The 20,352-nt window shown below is 41.5% G+C and overlaps 1 protein-coding gene across 1 annotated transcript in view; it reads right to left on the reverse strand.

Moving 5' to 3' along the window:
* LOC124776343 (BRO1 domain-containing protein BROX-like) overlaps window positions 1-20,352 on the reverse strand; it is a 116,882-nt gene that overhangs the window by 20,786 nt on the left and 75,744 nt on the right. The window contains 1 exon segment of the mRNA XM_047251292.1: window positions 8,161-8,311. Within this exon segment, the coding sequence (XP_047107248.1) occupies window positions 8,161-8,311 (151 nt within the window).

The raw sequence follows: 20,352 nt of genomic DNA on the forward strand, positions 1-20,352 counted from the left end.
GACCTTACCACAACTTGGATGAACAGCTTTGGATTTCTTTGATGGGGAAGATGTGGAATGTATCCATTGTTGGCTCTGGCATATGCTTTTGAGCTGTCGGAATGCTGTCAGATGCCAGACGAAGACTACGCTTCTGCGACTTGGTTGAGAAACACTCCAACATCCTCCATACACCCAGGATCTTTCACTAATTTTTACATCTTTGGCAAACTGAACAAAGAAATGTGTGGACATCTCTTTTAATTGGACAAGCAAATGCAAAAGTGGGTGCAATTGTGGATCTGTCAGTGGTTTACCGCATTCTATGAAACAGGAATTGATCGTCTTGTCTCCCAATGGGATAAATGTCTTAGTGCATGTGATGATTACTTTTGAATGGAACCATCCCATGGTTCCATTGTGGTGAGTGTTCAGTTTTCATTTGACTGCTACTCATACACACTAAAAAGGACCATGTCCCACAACCTCTTTTTTTCATATTTACTTTAGCTCTTTGATAGATTAAAAATTTTAAAATAATAAGGACAGAAAGCATAATAATCCTACCAAAAACAAGTGTGATGTGAGTTATTGAGCAATTTCTTCCTCCTGAGCTACCAAAATTTCTTGCTTACTCAACAATTGTGACTTACTGCAGCAGAATTACAGCAAATCACAAAATCTAACAACCCGTGCACAAAATTACATCCATGCAATCATACATTGGCTCAGTTATTTGTGACAGTAGCTGTTGTGTTTGCTAACATTTCTTTTGAAATAATCTAGAAATTGACAATAGAAGGCAGCACCTGTCAACGGACATGTAGAGAGACATCTGTACACTGTTCTCATAGCTCTACTCAGACATGGGATTTTGAATACAGCGATGTGCCCCAACTTGTGCTCGGCCTCAGTCTCCAAAGTGTTTGATGTGAGCTATTTAATGCGGTAGGTGAATGAATGTAAACTCCACTGAATAAGCTGAACAAAAAGGAGCATCACTCCATATTAAAAGAGACCTGAAATGAAAAGGCAGCGAAAGAACATAAAATCGGCAGGCAGAATGGGGAGATTAAACAACAAAAACACATGATGACATTCAAAGTTTCATAAGGCCTTTCATGGATGATGCTGTTATATACAGAGAAGTTGTAATGCTAGAAAATGTTAGAAAAATGAAGGAAGCCCTATAGAGGTTTGACACTCAGTAAAGGGATCGGCAGTTTACCTTCAACATAAATGTCGTATAATGCACTTAAATACCCAAAAAGACCCATTGTTTTATGATAACACAAATGTGAAACAATCAGTGGAAGCAATCACATTTGTTAAAAAGCTGGGAGTATGTGTACAGAGCTGTTTCAAATGGAATGATCACACAAAACTAATAACAGGTAATGTATGTGCCAGACTGAGATTCACTAGAAGAATCATCAGAAGAATGTAGCTAACAAAATCCTCAATCAACCAACACTTTAATAGTGCTCATCAGTCTGGAACCTGTACCAAATAGGGTTGAAGTGAAAGTAGAGAAGATCCAAAGGACAGCAGTTCATTTTGTCACAAGTTCATTTAGTAGGTGCGAAAGAGTCATGGAGACGCTCAGCCAACTGTGGTAGCAGAAGATAAAAGAGAGGCATGGTGAGGTTTACTGTTAAAATTCCAAGAGTGTACATTATTAGAAACGTCAACCAACATATTGTTCCCTGTGATGTTACGTATAATTCCAGAAGCTTGATGAATAGTCCTATGTCTAACTGGCTGACAAATGAAGCTCCTAAACAGCAAAACGACACAATCATTTAATATTTAGGAAAGTGCAACAGCTGTGCATCTTTTGAGAACATTTGTATGTGGCTAGTAATCTGGAGGGACGACACATGTCTTTGAAGTGGGACGATGACTGCATTAACTGTGCAAGTGGCAGTACCGCAGGAGTATTTGTATGAGCTCCTTGAATTGTCGCATCGTACTGAAGAAGCACATCAGCCCTGTAGCAAGACTCACAGATGACACAGGGAAAGCAACTAAAGTGTTGTATTTTGATCTATCAACTTGACATGAGACACTGAGACTGAGAGTTACGCAATTATTGTAAAGAAATGTTTAATACAAAGGGTTACTGTATTTGAGAGCAAGAAAATATGGCACAGAGACCTGAAAAATGTCATATTTAGTAGTACAGCTAAAGGCACCTACCAAAGTGGAGATCAGCAGTGGCTTGTTTCATTTTGTTTTATGGCGCAAAAACAACTAAGTTCATATGTGCTCATGTCAGAACTGTATAACACAAAGACAAAGACAAGAGTTAAAAACGATTACACGTTAATCCCAGCCAATGGAAGAGAAGTCAGCTAAAAGCAGGGATGTTGTGAAAGGTCTATAAAATATGCCACAGAGAAACAAAGGCCATGAACTAAAAATTAAATGGCCTTCACCATATTGCTACAAGGGATAAAAAGTAAAACGCGGGTGACAGCCTGCGTGTCATTTGCCAGTAACTCAGATGACAAATAAAAGAGAACATAAATGGTTAAAAAAAGGGCATTCCATCAGGAAAAGGCAAACCGTCAATGGGTGAATGCTATGGAAAAAAGGGAGGGGGGGGGGGGGAGGAGCACTTAACAAATGGTGATGGCTAAAAAGACAGTGCTTGATATGCAACATAACTAAAATGATCTCCTCACAGTGAGAGGGCTGAGAGGTGGTCATCCAAACCGCTGGGAATGGCTTAATAACCCAGAGCCTTTTCTCATGAAGGGAGGACCAGTGGTGATGCCAAAGTGATACCAGCTGCTGACAGCAACACAGAGATCATTGGAGGGAATATAACAACAAGCGGGCTGAGGTACGAGGACTGCAGCCTTGACAGCAGCACCAGTGGCCTTGTTTCCTGTCAGACCGACGTGACCAGGAACCCACATAAACATCACTGTGGCTTCATCAAGAGTGGGCAAGTAGTGAAAGCTTTCCTGGACCTGTTGCACTAAGAGATGGATGGTGTACAGCACACAGAGGCTTTAAACGGCACTGAGAGAGTCGGAGCACATGACGCAATTGAAAAGCCTGTGTCGCCGGATGTACTGCATGGCCTGATACGGAGTGAAGAGCTTTGCTGTAAATACTGAGCAGTGTTCCGGAAGCTGATACCAAAAAACATTGGTGCCAATGACGACACTGTGCCCAAGAGCCATCAGTGTATACAAAGGTACTATCGTGAAGTTTCATGCGAAGATCGTGAAACTGAAACCGATAAAGCGAGGCTGGAGTAGTGTTCTTATGAAGCAAATGAAGGCCAAGGTGAACCTGGGATGCCACATCAAGCCAAGGTGGGTTCACACTCACCGAGGAAGTTGCAGGTAGCGTGAGGGTAAGATGACAGAGCAAGAGCCAAAAGCAAACTCCAGGAGGTAATAGAGAAGAGGGACACATCCCATACTGGCAATCAAAGGAGTCACTGATGGAGGCACAGGATTAGTGGCCATGAGTGGCAGACAAATGGCACGCATATCTGCTGAGGAGAAAGTCACGGCAGTGGGACAGCAGTACTTTGGCAGCTTCTGCAAACAGACTCTCAACTGGACTAGTGTAAAAGGCACCAGTGGCCTATTGGTTGACATGATGGTGGATAATACTGAGACAGTGTAGGGAAGACAGACGTGCAGATGCACACATGAAACACCCGTAGACTAGTTTCGAATGGACAAGGGACCAGTACAAATGGAAGAGGGTGGTTCGATCTGCTCCCCAGGAAGTACCACTGAGGACACACGGGACACTGAGGGACAGCATACAGCAGGCTGCTAGGTAAGAAATGTAGGAGGACCAAGAAAGTTTCCTATCGAGTATGAGCCCCAGGAATTTTGTAGTGTCAACAAACGGAAAGAGCAAAGGGCCAAGATATAAAGATGGTGGAAGAAACCAATTGTGCCACCAGAAATTCATATAAACAGCATTGTCAGTGGAAAAATGAAATCCATTGTCAATGCTCCACAAGTAAAGATGACTGAGACATCGCTAAAGATGCTGGTCAATGAGACAAGTCCATTAAGAACTGCAATAGATCATCAACTAAGAGAGTCGGAGATGCCTGGTGGGAGACCGGCCATTATAGGGTTAATGGCGATAGAGGATAGAACTCTAAGGCACACCATTTTCCTGGATAATGGTGTCTGATGAGGCAGAACCCACATGTACCTTGAAAACCCGGTCTTTTAAAAATTTCTAAAGGAAATGGGGCATGCAGCCACAGAAGCTCCATGTGTAGAGAGTACAGAGGAGACCAGTCCTCCAGCAGATGTTGTAGGCTTTCTCCAAATCGGAAAAAAAAAAAAGATGGTCACAGTCTGGGATTTCTGCAAAAACCCATTCATAACATGGGGGTACAAAGTGATGAATGGAGTGCAGAATGGAGTGCTCGAAATCCACACTGTGCTGTGGTTTGTAAATTGCAAAACTCGAGTCACCATACCAACCGTACATGAATCATACATTCCATCACCTTGCCAACACAGCTGGTGTGAGAAGTTGTGGCAGCTAGAAAGAAGGTGTTTGTCCTTACCAGGCTTAGGTATGGGTATGACAGTGGCTCCATGCCAGTGTGGGAAATGTGCCCTCTGCCCAGATGCGGTTGTACATATTGAGCGGCACGTGCTTACCTGCAAGAGAAAGGTGCTGCAACATCTTAATGTGAACACTGTCTGGCCCTGGGGCAGAGGATCGGGATGGAGCAAAAGCATGATCTAGCTCCCTCATATAAAGGTGACACTGTAGCAATCACAATTCTGAGGAGAGAAGGGTATCACCCGAGCATCCTCCACTCATTTACGATGGAGGAAGGCAGGATGATAGGGGAGGAGCTCGAAATATCCACAAAATGGCAGTCCAAGGTGTCGGAAACAGCAACATGGTTCACTATGACATTGTCTACTGCTGCCAGGCTGGAAATTGGGGAATGTATCATGGTCCCAGAGAGCCATTGGAGGCTGGCCCACACAATGGAAGAGGGAGTGGAACTGTTAAGAGAACCAGTGAATGTAGTCCAGCAAGCTTTTGTGCTATCCCAAAGAATGCAATGGCATTGTGCACGCAACTGTTTATAATGAATACATTTTGCCATCGTAGGGTGATAGTTAAAAACACAGAGAGCATTTCTCCATGCACGAATTGCGTAATGGTATGCCTCAGTCTATCGAGGGACTGGGACACAGCATGGTAAATAGGAAGTGTGAGGAATGGAACATTTTGCAGCGGTAAGGATAATGTTTGTAAGATATTCTACCTGGCCATCATAACTGGGGATATGTTGTTTGTTGAAGGTCGCCAGGGAGGAGTAAAGCCTCAAGCGGTCCTAGTAAGCTGCCATTTGGGTGTGCACGTAGGTGGGGGAGGAGTCAGCAAATGGATTGCACACAGGAAATGGTCGCTCGAGTATGTATCAGAGAGAATGGACCACTTGAGATGGTGGGCAAGCTGGGCAGTGCAGAAGGTTAGGTCCATATGGGAATACGTGTGCATGGACTCTGCAAGGAACGTGGGTGCTCCTGTGTTAAAGCAGAGGAGGGTAAGTTGATTGAGAAGGTCAGCCAAGACAGGTTCTGGAAAAACCCCTAGGGAGATGGTGCACATTAAAGTCACCAAGCAGCAGAAAGTGGTGAGGTAGCTGCCTAAGAAGCTGGAGGAAGTCTGCCATGGTGACAACGAATGACGGAGGGATGTAAACAGTACAAAGCAAAAAGGTAAGATGGGGAAGGAAAGGGCGAACTGTAACACCTTAAAGGCAGGTAGTCAGGAAGATGTGTTGATTATGAACATCATCCTGTATCTGTATGAGCAGCATGACTCCCCTGTGAGATGGAATGCCGTCCTTGGGGGAGGGGGGATCAAAATGGAACGGTAAGAAATGTGAGAGCTCAAAGTGGTCGTGTGGACACAATTTTGTTTCCTGGAGACAGAGAACAATTGGATGCTGTGATTCTAAGAGAAGCCATAAATTTTCTTTGTTTGATTGAAGGCCATGAACATTCTATTGAAGGAGAGTCAGAACAAGGAAAGGGAACTAAACTAAACTCTGCCCGAACAGGCCATGAAGGCCCAATGGTACTGACTGGCCGCAGTGTCGTCCTCAGCCCACAAGCATCATTGGATGCAGACATGGAGGGGCATTTGGTCAGCACACCATGCTCCCAGCCGTTTTGTCAGTTTAAGAGACCAGACAAGGCAAGGGAAGGAGGAAAAAAATTAAGGGGTGTCACCTCGGTGGCTGCTGAGTGCCAGCCTTCAAAGACTCAGTGCTGCAGGGCACAGAGGGTAGAGAATTCTACTCCATGAGATCTCATCCATCCTGCACACACAGACGTGTTGCGCAGTAAATAGGCTCTCTCACACATTTATCTTTAAAATTTTGCAAGTTCGAGATGGCAGAAGGTCAAGTGGTTCCAGAATTTACGTGTAAATTCTCGAAGCACTACAACTTGTTGCCTATTTTACCACACTACAAATGAACGAAAGAATTTGAAATATATGTAAATTCTGCTGTATTTCAAACTGTCAACTTGACATTTACACCGAGATAGAGAGCTAAGAAATTCAATAACTTTCTGTCTAAAGAAATATTGAATATGAAGAGTAATTGTATTTGAGAGCAAGAATATTTGGCACCTAAACTTGAGAAGTGCCATGTTTATTTATGCAGCTGGGCACTGTGCTAAATTCTTGGGTTCCAGCAGTTATTGCTAAATTTGAAGTCCGAGATTTATCCATGGTCAAGAGTACAGTAATCATTAACAAAAGGGGAACATGGCATTGCATGTGTCTTGCAAAAAGATCATGAACGTAAAATCACAGATATTCAAGCTCACATAGAAATTTACTAGCAATCGTTCTTCCTGCAGACCATTTGCAACTGGAACAGGAAAAGATATGAAGTTCAACAAGCACATAAACTACCCTCCACCACACAGTATATGGTGGCTTGCAGAGTACAAATGTAGATTTAGAATAAATATTTGAAAAAGAGCTGTGAAGTATCAGTGAAGGGTATCATAAACTATCTGACATTTGTGGAATGTTTTCAGCAAGATGGATGGTAGGTTAGTTTCAGATTCCACTGATCAATTTGCACAATAAATAGTAATGATGTGCAACATGTCATTTTACATTCACAGCACAAACTAATTTGTAAATATGTCTACATGATAAATATTTATAAATTAGGTTTTTTATGATTTTGTTCACAGCTGTAGTCCAACAACTGTAGAATATTTCCACAAAGATAAAAAGTCGGTCATTAGCCACACAAGAAGACCACTATTTGGTTCACTTTACTGGATTCAACAGTCTATACTTCATCTTCAGAAGTGAAACAGGCTCCACACTTGCCTTTCAACTGTCACAGTTGTACATACACTAGTGCTCCAACTTCATATATACGTGGGTTCAATGCCCTTCATGTCATCAGTTTCGGGGTTGGCTTCTCTTACACATACTACGTACAATGTGAAATTTGACAGTTAACTGTATGCCACTCACCACATGCATTATTTATTTTTTGAGATGTCACTTTGTTTTATTGACTTTGTAGCAAAGGTATATTGTGTCTATTAAGCTTAACCATTTTACTTCTCTTTTAACAAACCTGTTTTACTTCCGCTGTTCAATCTTTGTCCGTTTGTTTTTAACATACTTGCTTTATATATGGATTTTTTGCCAATACTTTGTAGGACACTACCATCCAGTTCTTATTTTGGTTTAACAATAATTTGAGCCTATTTCACTTCTGAAGATGACAGTATAAATTGTCAAAGGTAAAGTGCAGCAAATAAAGGTTTCCTTGTGTGGCTGACGACTGATTTTTTATCATTGCGGTTTTTTATTTTTTACATTGATTGCTGCTGATGCTTCTCCAATAAAGTGATACATGTTTTGCAATGCAATCTAATTTACTGCAGCTGTATGAAGTGTCATTCCCAAGTTGTTGTATGTTTAAACCGTGGCTGCGAATGGATAGTCACAAAAGGAAAATTTAATAAGAGGAAAGTACTTTCAAGACAGAAACCATATAATCAGTTGACTAATATGGACTGTGCTACTACTAAATGTTTTGTTTTATGAATTCTGAAACAGTAAGATAGCTACAGATATATACTACATAAATTACAAATCACTAAGTTCATCACTTACATGAATCCATTTTCTCTTACACACTTTTCCAAGGTTCGGTTTAGAAGTGGTGACAACCGACGAAAAGATGCATGAGTTTCTGGCTGCACTTTTGGAGCAGGGCCTTTAGTTTTTGCATATTCCTTACTAAGTTCTATTGCCCTTTTATAACCTGTAATGAAAAGTTTGTTATATTTACAGAGCCACATCTTTTTGGACATTGCCATTTACTTAATTGGCACTTGAGATTCATTAATATGATGATGTGGAACTCAGGGTGGAATACAAGCAATGGAATGAGTAAAGACAACCATTTATAATATGGATGAAATGTTGAGCACTGCAAAGGGACATAAATAAAAATTCCAACATTTTGGCTCAGGTTTCAAGCTTGTGATCTTCAGAGCAAACAGATATGGTAGACCACTCATGCTCTCTCACTCCTTTCATCCCCGCCCCCTGCCTCCTTTTTGTCTCTCCTGTGTGTGTGTGTGTGTGTGTGTGTGTGTGTGTGTGTGTGTGTGTGAGAGAGAGAGAGAGAGAGAGAGAGAGAGAGAGAGAGAGAGAGAGAGAGAGAGAGAGCACTCCGCACGTGTTTGTGCACCACACATACACTCAGGTAACTGATAACTGTCCTAACCAAACAATGGAAAGTCCACACAATCATATTAAAAGGATAGATTGCTACTCACCATAAAGATGACACATTGAGTTGAAAGATGACACACTGAGTTGCAGACAGGCAAAACAAACAAAGTGCTACACATATGGCTTCTGGCCAAAGCCTTCCACACAGAAAATGCACACACATTCAGACAAGCAAGCACTCCTCATGCACATGTGACCACTACCACTGGCAGCTCCAACCAAAATGATTCCAGTATGGGTAGCAGTCATGTGGCCAAAAGCTGTAATGTGTAACAGTCTTTTCATAGTGCCTGTCTGTAATTCAGTGCGTCATCTTCACAATGAGATGCAATCTATCATTTTCCAGATAGTGTGTCCTAATTAGACACATAGAAAATATGTACACATATTGATGACTATTAACTTTAACCACTCATTCCATAAAATCAATAATGTATTCATCTTCAGCATGGATCCTGTGGATACAAGTGTTATTACATTATATACCACAGAACACCTGCCTGGATAGCTGAGCTCGTTAATGTACTGCTTCTGGGAATTGAGGAGGTGAGCCTGCACTGGACTGAATTTGCTTCTTGGATTAATAATGGGGGCTGGTCAGCCAGCCAGCCTAGATGTGGTTTTCAGACACTTTCCCCACATCGAACAAGATAAATATCAGCCTGTTACCCATGTACCACCTGAGGTAAATGCTATGCAGACATTTAGAAAAAGTTCTCACATTTGAATGTGGTTCTGCCTGCTAGTGACAGATTTGGAATAGAGTGTATTGGGTGAGTGTGTATGACAAATCTTGCAGCTGTCTTTCACAGATGCCTGAACCATGTGATAGTTGATGAAAGGTAATCAGAGAGAATGTGATTAAATTGTTCCATTCTGGGTTGATATTGGGTAATGAGAGGGATGCTATTCTGCAGTTGATTGGAGAATTACATGTGTGTGTGGATATGATATCTGAGAACTGTCTGTGGGCTAGTTTGGAGAATAGCGCCTGTCTGTGAAAGCCTTAGTCCGAACTTCAGTTTACTGGGCAGGCAAGTACTTGTCACTACAGATTCACCATTCATAAATAGCTAGATTGTAAAGGAGAGACTTTAACCAGAATGGATGGCAGCTATTGAGATGCATATGGGCTTTATTTCAACAAAGGTTTTTACAGATCCATCAGGAAGGTGGACAAAATACAGGAAGGTGAAATACTGAGCTAAAGAGACCCACTGAAATGCATATGGGAGAAGTTGTTGAGGCTGTGGAGGAAAAGGATCTAGACCATGAAGAAATTATTAGAGAGACTTTAGAGAGACACACTAAATGTTGCAGGAAGCCTATGGTGGTAAGTGCTTAAGCTGCACTCGGTGTTAAGAATGGTTCACATGGTTTAAAAATGGCTGGATAGAAGTTGAAGATGACCGTTGCACAGGGCATACTTTCAAATCCACCAATGCTGTTCACATCAGCAACATCAACAAAATTATGCATGACAATCACACTGACTGTCCAAGATACTGAAGAAAAATGTAATATTACAGTTGGATCATGTCATGAAATCCTGACACAGCATCTTGGAATGCATCGTGTTGCCACCAAGTTCATGCCACAGCTCATGAGTCAAGACCAGAAAGATCTTCGCCTCACAATCTGCAAAGAGCTTTTAGATTATGCAAATGAGAATGAGATGTTCCTTAAGAGAATAATAACTGGTGATGAGATGTTAGTCTATGGTTAAAATCTTGAGACCAAGGTTCAAACTTAACAGTGCATCAGGAAAGGTTCTCCATGCCAAAAAAAAGCTCATTGGGTCAGATCAGACATGCTGATAGTTTTCTTTGACTCTGAAGGATTTGTTTATCATGAATTCATGCCATGGGGACAAACTGTTAATCGATGGTAGTTTTGGGACACGTTGTGACACCTGCGAGAAAATGAGAGAAGGAAATGGCCTGAAATGTGGCGAGACAATTCATGTCTCTAGCATCAAGATAACGCACCTGCACATTCATCCCTGTTAGTGTGTAGCCATTATACAAAACAAGAAATCACTGTGTTGCCTCATCCTCTGTACTTTCCAGATCTTGCCCCTGCGATCTTTTTTCATTTCCAAAGTTGAAAACGCCATTGAAAGGATGAAGATCTGCAATGATAGACAAGATATAAGAAAATTCACAGATAGCACTTCGTGCAATCCAGCAAGATGCATAACAGGACTGCTTCCAGTTGTGGAAACAGCATTGGGAGTAGTGTAACTAAGGAGGAGAGTATTTCGTAGGAGACCACGCACAATCCATCAGGAAGGTGGACAAAATACAGGAAGGTGAAATACTGAGCTAAAGAGACCCACTGAAATGCATATGGGAGAAGTTGTTGAGGCTGTGGAGGAAGAGGATCTAGACCATGAAGAAATTATTAGAGAGACTTTAGAGAGACACACTAAATGTTGCAGGAAGCCTATGGTAAAAATTTTGTGGACAAAGTTCTGAAATTTTTTGAACAGACCTCATATGAGTGGGTAAGTATATACTTGGTCATATGTATATGAAATAGGGTGGGTTCTGAAGTCTGCATGCATTTGGAAAGGTAGAGCTTCATGGTGGCAGGACCATGTCGTGCAAGATGTTGATATAAAGCAAGGTGTTGTCCACTGGGACTAGGTGGTAGTGGGATGATAATGGCAGAGAGATGGTGAACGGGGTACATGCCTTTGATATAGAAAGGCTGTGGGTAATAGTTTGGTTGTGATGAAATTCTCGTATGCCAAGCTGTTCATGGGTGGTCTAGAAACCTTTCCAGTCAGCCAACATACTAAACCCCTTGTCTGGCTTCATAGATAATAACTTTGTGATATGAGCCATCATTCTTCCACAGCTCTAATGCCTTCTCTCTTACCCATTTGAAATGATGCTTTTAGGATCAGGGTGCCACTTTTCTGGATGTGGACATCCACTTCTCTGATGGATCCATCAACATGTCTGTTCTGATGTATTTTCTAAAATACTGAAATATCCAATAGTAACACCTATTTGTAAAAGTGGAGATAAGCAAGTGTCCTGTAATTACAAACTCAATTCTCATTTTCTCTTTGGCACAGTTTGGGAATGGACAATCATTCAGGTGGAGAGCTGATTGATGGTTGGTCCCAGAAATGAGGAATACCCTACCTAAAATCCTCCCCAACCCCATTCATAAAGGTATTCTGGTGCTCTGCCAAGTTACAAAATATTCTGGGCCATTCTTAGGCAACATGTACACCCTACCCCTTGCAACAGGATTACATCTCTATGAAGGAGCCAGGTGCTGGAACTGTCGCATGTACCCACACAGTATGTTCTGTTTCAGATCTGTCAGAGAAATATTCTAAACCATTAGAGGCAGGGCCACTTTTAAAAGCAGTCATATCAAATACCAACTTTGTTGTAACTTCTGCACATATTTTTAAGTGTGCGTGACCACCAACCAGTTGTCTACTCCAACAGATACTCACCACTGAACTGGCCAAGAACTGAGTTGACCACACAGTGACAGAATATACGGCTGGTCAACTTCTCTGTATGTTCTTAATATAATAGAGGGAAACATTCCACGTGGGAAAAATATATCTAAAAACAAAGATGGTGAGACTTACCAAACGAAAACGCTGGCAGGTCGACAGACACACAAACAAACACAAACATACACACAAAATTCAAGCTTTCGCAACAAACTGTTGCCTCATCAGGAAAGAGGGAAGGAGAGGGAAAGACAAAAGGATGTGGGTTTTAAGGGAGAGGGTAAGGAGTCATTCCAATCCCAGGAGCGGAAAGACTTACCTTAGGGGGAAAAAAGGACGGGTATACATTCGCATACACACACATATCCATCCACACATATACAGACACAAGCAGACATATTTAAAGACCAATGCATGTTTTTATACACATCCTGCGACTCTGCAACCCAATGGCCTCAATCTCGACTAGCCCCAGGCCCACATACACCCCTGTCCACATGCCTATCATTTCCCTTATTCTACACTCTCAGTATCCTCTCCATAGGCTTCCTCTTCCTGTGTCCTATATCCCCCACTCCAAAATCAATCTTTCATTCTTTACTTGACCATGTGCCCCATGCGATCTCCCTGCCTGCACGATGGCAAGCTCATTGGTGTCACATTCATATCCAAATCTTCTTGCTGCCTATCTATCTCTCCTAGCTGTCACCTAACCCTGCCTCCCCCTCCAACTCCCTTCTGCTCTTCTCAACTTCAACTGACACACACTCTCACCACAGTTGAGCAGCAGTCCTAGTAAAATGTAACCACATCTGTGTGTGTGTGTGTGTGTGTGTGTGTGTGTGTGAAGAGTTCTGCATTAGATAGCTCTGAAGCTCTTTGGTCAGAAACCAAATGCACTTAATCATCAATGGAGAAACCAAACAATTTCAAAGTGTCCAAACCAAATAGATTTTTAGGGTAAGCATTGTGCACAACCAGAAATGTTAATGAGTGGACAGCAGCTTTGTAACTCACAGGTGCAGGAAACTGTCCAAGAATGGGAATTTATTGTTAATTATATCTCACCAGCCTCCATGGCACTGAAATAAGAGAGAGAGAACCCGTATCCACTTAAGTTTGAGAATTCACCAACAGTGCTGTTGCACCAGTGTCCACCTGCATTCTCAGTGATTTGTTAAAAACAGGCACTTCAGTGTGTGGTTTGCTGTGAGACACTGTCACTGCTGACAGTGTTCACATCCACATTCATTTTGTCCTCACTCAGATTTGGAAAGGAGTTACATAAAGAAGCAATGCTTCTTTTCTTATCGCACCTATTACATGTTGCCCAGCGCATGGGACACGCGGTCTGTTCATGTTGAATGATGCAGTATGGCCATGAAGGCAGCAGAACACGAGGCTGTCACTGTTGTGATGCATACTGTTGTTGTCATGAATGCCAATTACCTATACGATCCTAAGACATTTGCTGGACTGCTGCAATAGTGTCTACATTGCCTTGCGAAGTGGATGAAGGCTGGGAGGGGTGAGACCAGATCTCAATCTGACTACCTGCAGCCCATGAAATTTCAAATAACTGAATTATGTTCAATACTGTCATAAGCACAGGATTTTCACATTGTAGAACTCACTCTCGAACTTCCCCATAAGGAGGAAGGTGTTTGACTATGTCATGAAGCATTTGATCAGCATAGAATCCCTTATGAACATTTGTCATAAAATTATGTTGACAGCTAAGTCCATGTAGTTCTGCTACCCATGCCCTGTAAAACTGGTTTGGCCACTTTTGGCAGAGGTAAAACTCCACACAAGCAGCAATAACGTTCTTACATGTACAGTGATAGGTAGAAAGTATCTCGCGTATCAGCTTGAAAGAAAGACTTGAAGGTTCTTATAACAGGGTGAGATGATGCAACAACTGATACCAATGAGGTGAAATCCACAACAAAAAAGTGCCTCGCACAGGTTTACATGTATTACCACAAATGCCTGGAAATGTTGCCGCAGGCATTTTTCATGAGTGTCCCAGTTTTCTGCTGCATCATTGTATGCAGGGAACAGCAGTGAATATGTTGTTGGTGGGGCAGCAGGCTGTGTCAGTGTAGTCATTAAACTGGAAACAGCAATGGTCAGTGCCTGCTGTTGCTCAAGAAGAGATTTGAGCACTCTCTCTATGGAAATTATACTCAAAGGACTAATGACTGAAGTGGAACACTCGTAATCGAATCCCATACTTGTCGTCAAAAGTGTTCTAACCCAAGGATACTGTAATTTATTGCTCAAACACTACACACAAATCGAAGACAGGGTACAATACAATTAGCAATACACAAGACAGCAGCGGAGCATTGTGCTGTATATTCATTAGTTACAACAGGGTGCCCAGCCAGCAGGCTATGCACGCAGTGGCTGTGTTATTAGAAGGCCGGGTAGTCTGTAGTGACGGAATCCTTCACGCATGAACCATGAAGTGACGCACTCTCAAAATTGGTAGTTACAGCAGAACATTTCAGGTAAAATAGAAACATCAGGAGTAGTAAAGAATTACATCGCACTGCACACTTGATGAATATTGCTCTCTCTCTCTCTCTCTCTCTCTCTCTCTCTCTCTCTCTCTCATTTCAGTGTCGTGGAGGCTGGTGAGATATAATTAACAATAAATTCCCATTCTAGGACAGTTTCCTGCACCTGTGAGTTACAAAGCTGCTGTCCACTCATTAACATTCCTAGTTGTGCACAATGCTCACCCTAAAAATCTATTTGGTTTGGACTCTTTGAAATTGTTTGGTTTCTCCATTGATGATTAAGTGTATTTGGTTTCTGACTAAGTTTCATATCAGCAGCTAAATGCTCTCTCTGCCATATTTTCCTCTCATTTGCTCCATGACTGGGTTGTGCAACAAAATATCAGGCTCATTTTATGATGAAAAAGTCTGCCCGTACCCATTTTTTCTGGGCCCACGCAGTACCGGTAACTTTACACGATTAAGTAAAAGGAGAACTGGATCGTCTTCAATCCCTTGAAGTTATCCAACCTTTTTATTCCAGTGGACAGTCAGCACCACATTGGTGATAGTTAAGAAATCTACTGGTAAATTATGACTACGCAGTGATTTTTTTAAAATCTATTAATGCCAATCATTGATACCTATCCTCAGCCATACCCTGACGAGGTGTTAGCAAAATTATCGGGGGCCATTGTTTTTCTAAGATTGAATTGGCAGAGGCATATTTATAGTTGCTGTTTGATGAGAATCTAAATGCTTTCTAGTTATCAATACCCCCTTTGGGCTTTATCAATACCAGTGTTTGCGTTTTGGTGTGGGAAGTGCACCAGCTATTTTTCAATGCTTTTTTACAGTAACTTATTGCATCAGTTCCAGCCTGCATCATTAGATGACATAGCAGTGTCTGGTGCCTCTACGGAGGAACATTTGCAGAACCTTCGTGCTCTGCTTCCTGTTTTACACTCTGCAGGGTTAAAGTGCAATTTGGACAAGACTCAGTTTTTTCAATCATCCATTATCTATCTGGGTTTTGAAGTGTTGCATGATGGGATTAAACCAGTGCACCAGCATACTGATGCTATTGCCACATTGCTACACTCCACGTCTGTCAATTAATTACAGGCATTTCTATGAAAAATTACGTACTATCGCAAATTCATACCACACATTGCTACTGTGGCACCACTACTCCATGCATTATTATGTAAAGACATTCCTTTCCACTGGTTCACAGCTAGTGACCGGGCATTCAAGTTGTTGAAATCTAAGCTGCAGTGAGCTCCTTGTTTGGTCACCTTTCAGCCAGACCAATACCTTGTGTTAACGACGGACATGTCTCATCTGACCTTGGGGTCCATCCTTGCTCATAAGTATGTGGATGGTTTTGAATGCCCTATTGCATGCCTCTAAATCCTCAAATTCAGCATAACAGTGTTATTCTCAGATAGAGAAAGAGGCTCTGGTGATCCGGTATGCTCTAAAAAATATTCATGGTTTTCTATATGGGTCTAAGTGTCACCTGATCAGTCTTCAAACCACTGATGTCTCTCTCTAACTCTTCAGCATCCTTGCCGGACAAAGCCACACATTGCTTACGGCAGTGGGCTCTATTCCATATTTTCAACCTATGACGCAACAAGCAAATGCTGATGTCTTATCATGTTTGGTGATTGGTCTGGATCCAGAGTTTGCTGAAGAGGAATTACTTTGTTTTCATTTAGACCCGGAAGCTCACAATATTGTTGATGGTTTTCCTACTATTAGCACTAAAATTGCAGCCACAGGTCCTGTTTTAAGTAGCACTGTTTCTTTTGTGCAACACAATTGGCCAGGCTAACCTCCGGGCCACACTTCTGATCCTTTAAGATATTATTTTACACTACAAAAATGTTTTTCCATTTGGGACAGAGTGCTGCTGTTAGCTACATAGGACTCTGCTCCGCGAGTTGTAGACATGTTTTTGGCCGTGTATTGGTGGAGAAATAGTGTGTCATTGCAGCCAGCCCACAGTGTGCCATCTATCCGGCTGTTCCCCGTGTTTCTTTGTCACTATAGCCAGATCCACAGTAGCCTTGCAAACGAATTCACATAGATTTTGTGGAACCTTTTTAGAATTTCTACTGGCTTGTAGTAACTGATACTTATTCAAAGTTTCTGTAAATGCTGCATTGTTTGTCTGCTTCTGTGGCGGCAACAATTTCCGCTTTGTCAAAAATTTGGGGAATGGGAGGTCTTCTGTATACGTTAGTTAATGTCAATGGTCCTCAGTTCATATGTCAGGAATTTGAAAATTTTTGTAAAAAAAGTGGTGTTTCCCATTTCACAGCTCCTGCTTTCCACCCTCAATCGAATGGGCAAGCAAGATTACTAGTGTGAACACTTAAGACTCACATGAAAAAATGCGTTTTGGATGTGTCACCGCATATAGCTCTTGATCGGTTCCTTGGTTCTTATAGGTTTACCTCCGTTGGTGATAAGAGTCTAACAGAGTTGTTGGATGGTCATCAGCCCCGGACTCTGCTACATCTGCATTGGCTGAAGTCAGGTCATCCACTGGCACAGGCGCTGCAATGCTTCCGGCCTGTTGCAGCTGTCTGGGCTCACAGGTTTGGCCGCCGGCCGAAATAGGCGCCAGCGATAATCAAGAGTACCTGAGGCCGACACCTCTGCCTTGTCGGCACGGCTGAGGATAAAGTATCGGGACATATCAACCAGCTACCACTTCACACGGATGGCTGTGCATCCGGTGTGCATCTACCGCCCCCGCATCAATGGCAGTGCATCACATGGCTCAACAACCTACATCAACCACAGAAGAAATGGATGTGAACACAATGTTGACTTATTCACAAAGGAAGAGGAGTGGTGTAACTACCAATTTTGTGTGTCTGTCATTTCATAGTTCGTGCGTGAAGTCTGTGCTTGATTCAGCCACTAGAGGCCACCAAGCCTGCTAATATGAAAGCCATTGTGTGTGTAACCTGCCAGTTGCACCACCTTTTGGGACAAATGAATATACAGGAGAGAGTGCACGGCTCCACCAGTGACTTTTGTATTACTGACAGTAATGTACTTTGTCTTCCATGTGTGTTTTGATAGATATTACGTTGGTTTAGTCATAAAGTATATGTCATTTAACAAGTATCAGAACATTGTGTGGAGTAAAGATGCAATGTAAATATGCCTGCACCAAAAAGATATGTTTAGAAAAGAAGGATGAACATATATCTGTATTCAAACGTTTCCTTAAGCCAATATCAAATTTTTCACTCTTCAACTATCTATCTCCTCCCATCCGTGATTCTGGGTGGGTGTGTTGTGTATGTGTCAGGCAGCTACGTGTATTTGTGTAAAAGTTTTTTACAATATACCTTCTGGAAAGGGAGGCAGTTTCTTACATTTCTAAATTACTCATCCTGAATAATACCTGGATACACTGCAGCCTGCAATCTTTGGATAAAACTGCAACAAACTTTATGATTGTATTATATTATTATTCTTTATCACGGCAATAGAAGGCATTTACTTTTCTTCAAAAAAGAAGATGTAAATATCACTCTCTTCAAATGAGAATCAATCAAAACAGATTGTTTCAGTGGTAGTCGTAGTGAGAGATTGTGGGGGCATGAACTTAGATGCGTGAATTGCTGCCGGTGAAAGTATCTGCCAGCCGCACCCCTCTAAATAATCCACATTATTCACACCACTACTTAAATACCAGTGTAACTGGCATGAGTAAGAATGGTATCCCCCAACAATTGAAGTAATTAAAATATATAAAATATGTTTTAAAATTTTTCCACTGTATTAATTAACTTTTGTTTTCTTTTTTACGTGATACAAGTAATATTTCCAAGAGAAAGAGAGGAAGGATCATAAAAGAAGGATATGCTTGGATGGAAAATAAAATTTGTGTGGAAACTAACAGAAAAAATTGTGAAACGCATCGAGAAGGTAGGAAAATTCTATCTCATAGCTGCATGACTGCACTCAGTAGTGCCTCACTCACATTTAATAGTAACAGTAATACCTCTGCCCTCCCATCCTAAAAGCTGCATCTTTTAAAACCATAGTAAAATAGTGTATTAATTTTTGGCTGTAAAATAGTGTATTCATTGTTGGCTGATAATTTTGAACAACAACGAGTTGTAGTTCATGTTCACAACATATCACAAGATAATTTAGAAAATTTTCTCGGCGTAATTAAGAAAGGGATGTTCATTTTAAAATTCTGTAATTAATAAATCACCAAGACTTAAATGGATACATCAAATAAAACCACTGTACCCAAGAATTAATGTACAAGCGCAAAATGTCATCACAACTAACACGATAACAAATGATAGTGATTGTGAACATGCTGATGAGTCAGATGATAACCTCGAGTATTATTTAAGCTCAACTATGATTGAGGAGAGCAGTGCTGTGATTAATGACATGAATTTACTTACAGTAGATGAAATAAATTTGTGAATATCACTGGGAAGCATTTTTACACATGAGGCTATTGATATGACTGAGTAGGCATTCAAAAGCACCCCCCAACAGTGATACAACTTACACAGAGAAAAACTTCCCGCATTTTACCTCCTGATTCAAGGGATGGCGCTGCAAGCAACGCGGGATAGAAACTACATCTATGGAAGTTGAGGGCACCACTTCACTACATGCCATATCGCTGTTGCTATGACGTATTCCAGCCAATCAGAAGCCATCCTTTGCATATAAAAGTGGGAGCCTTGCTAGTTCATGACAGTCACTTTTACCCCAACGACGACCATGGAGGTAGTGGTCGAAAGTTTGGAGTTTTATCCCGAATTGACGCGGCATGTACACCGAGAGATTTTTATTCAACAAATATTTAATGATTTTGGGAATCATGTGACACAAAAATTTGAGGAACTTTCAAATGAACAAAATTTGATGACCTAAGAAAGAAGCTGTGCACTGATCTATCAAACAATTTAACATTTAAGTTGTCCAAAATGGGCACAGAATGAAAGGTGTAGTTATTCACAGATCTGTTTCAGGAAATAGATAAGCTGGGTAAAAAGGTATCAGTTATAGACAAGGTGCAGGAGGATATGGCAGGTAAGCTGAAAAATGAGAAACACACAGATTAAAATGCAGGGTACTCAATCTGAAATTAATATTAAGTGTAAAGGAGATGCAAGATACTATTACTGATTTGCACACTATATGTAAAGCTTTGCTGTCAGACTGAATCAGGTTTAACGGCAGCAGAAGAAAAATTGCAGCACACTTTTATTAGTGGCACTGATATCACAAAGGAGCCACTAATCGCTAGCAATCAGGTGCAGTCAGGCAGACTAGAGAGCTGGAATACCTATCTGCTGTTAACCACTAGTCCTTCAGGCAGAGAGGGAGGGGATTGTAAAATGAAACAGGCTCTGCCAATGTCAATACCAGTTGAACTGGCATACACAGAATATACCTGTAAGCAGCCAAACAATGCAACAGCAGTAGAAGATGGTATCTCCTGCCTGTCTATTCTCCTTGAAGACAGTAGGAAGTACACAGCCTTGTATGTGAGGGCAGAAGCTATTAACT

This window comes from Schistocerca piceifrons, chromosome 2, assembly GCF_021461385.2.
Source record: "Schistocerca piceifrons isolate TAMUIC-IGC-003096 chromosome 2, iqSchPice1.1, whole genome shotgun sequence".
Lineage (NCBI taxonomy): Eukaryota > Metazoa > Arthropoda > Insecta > Orthoptera > Acrididae > Schistocerca > Schistocerca piceifrons.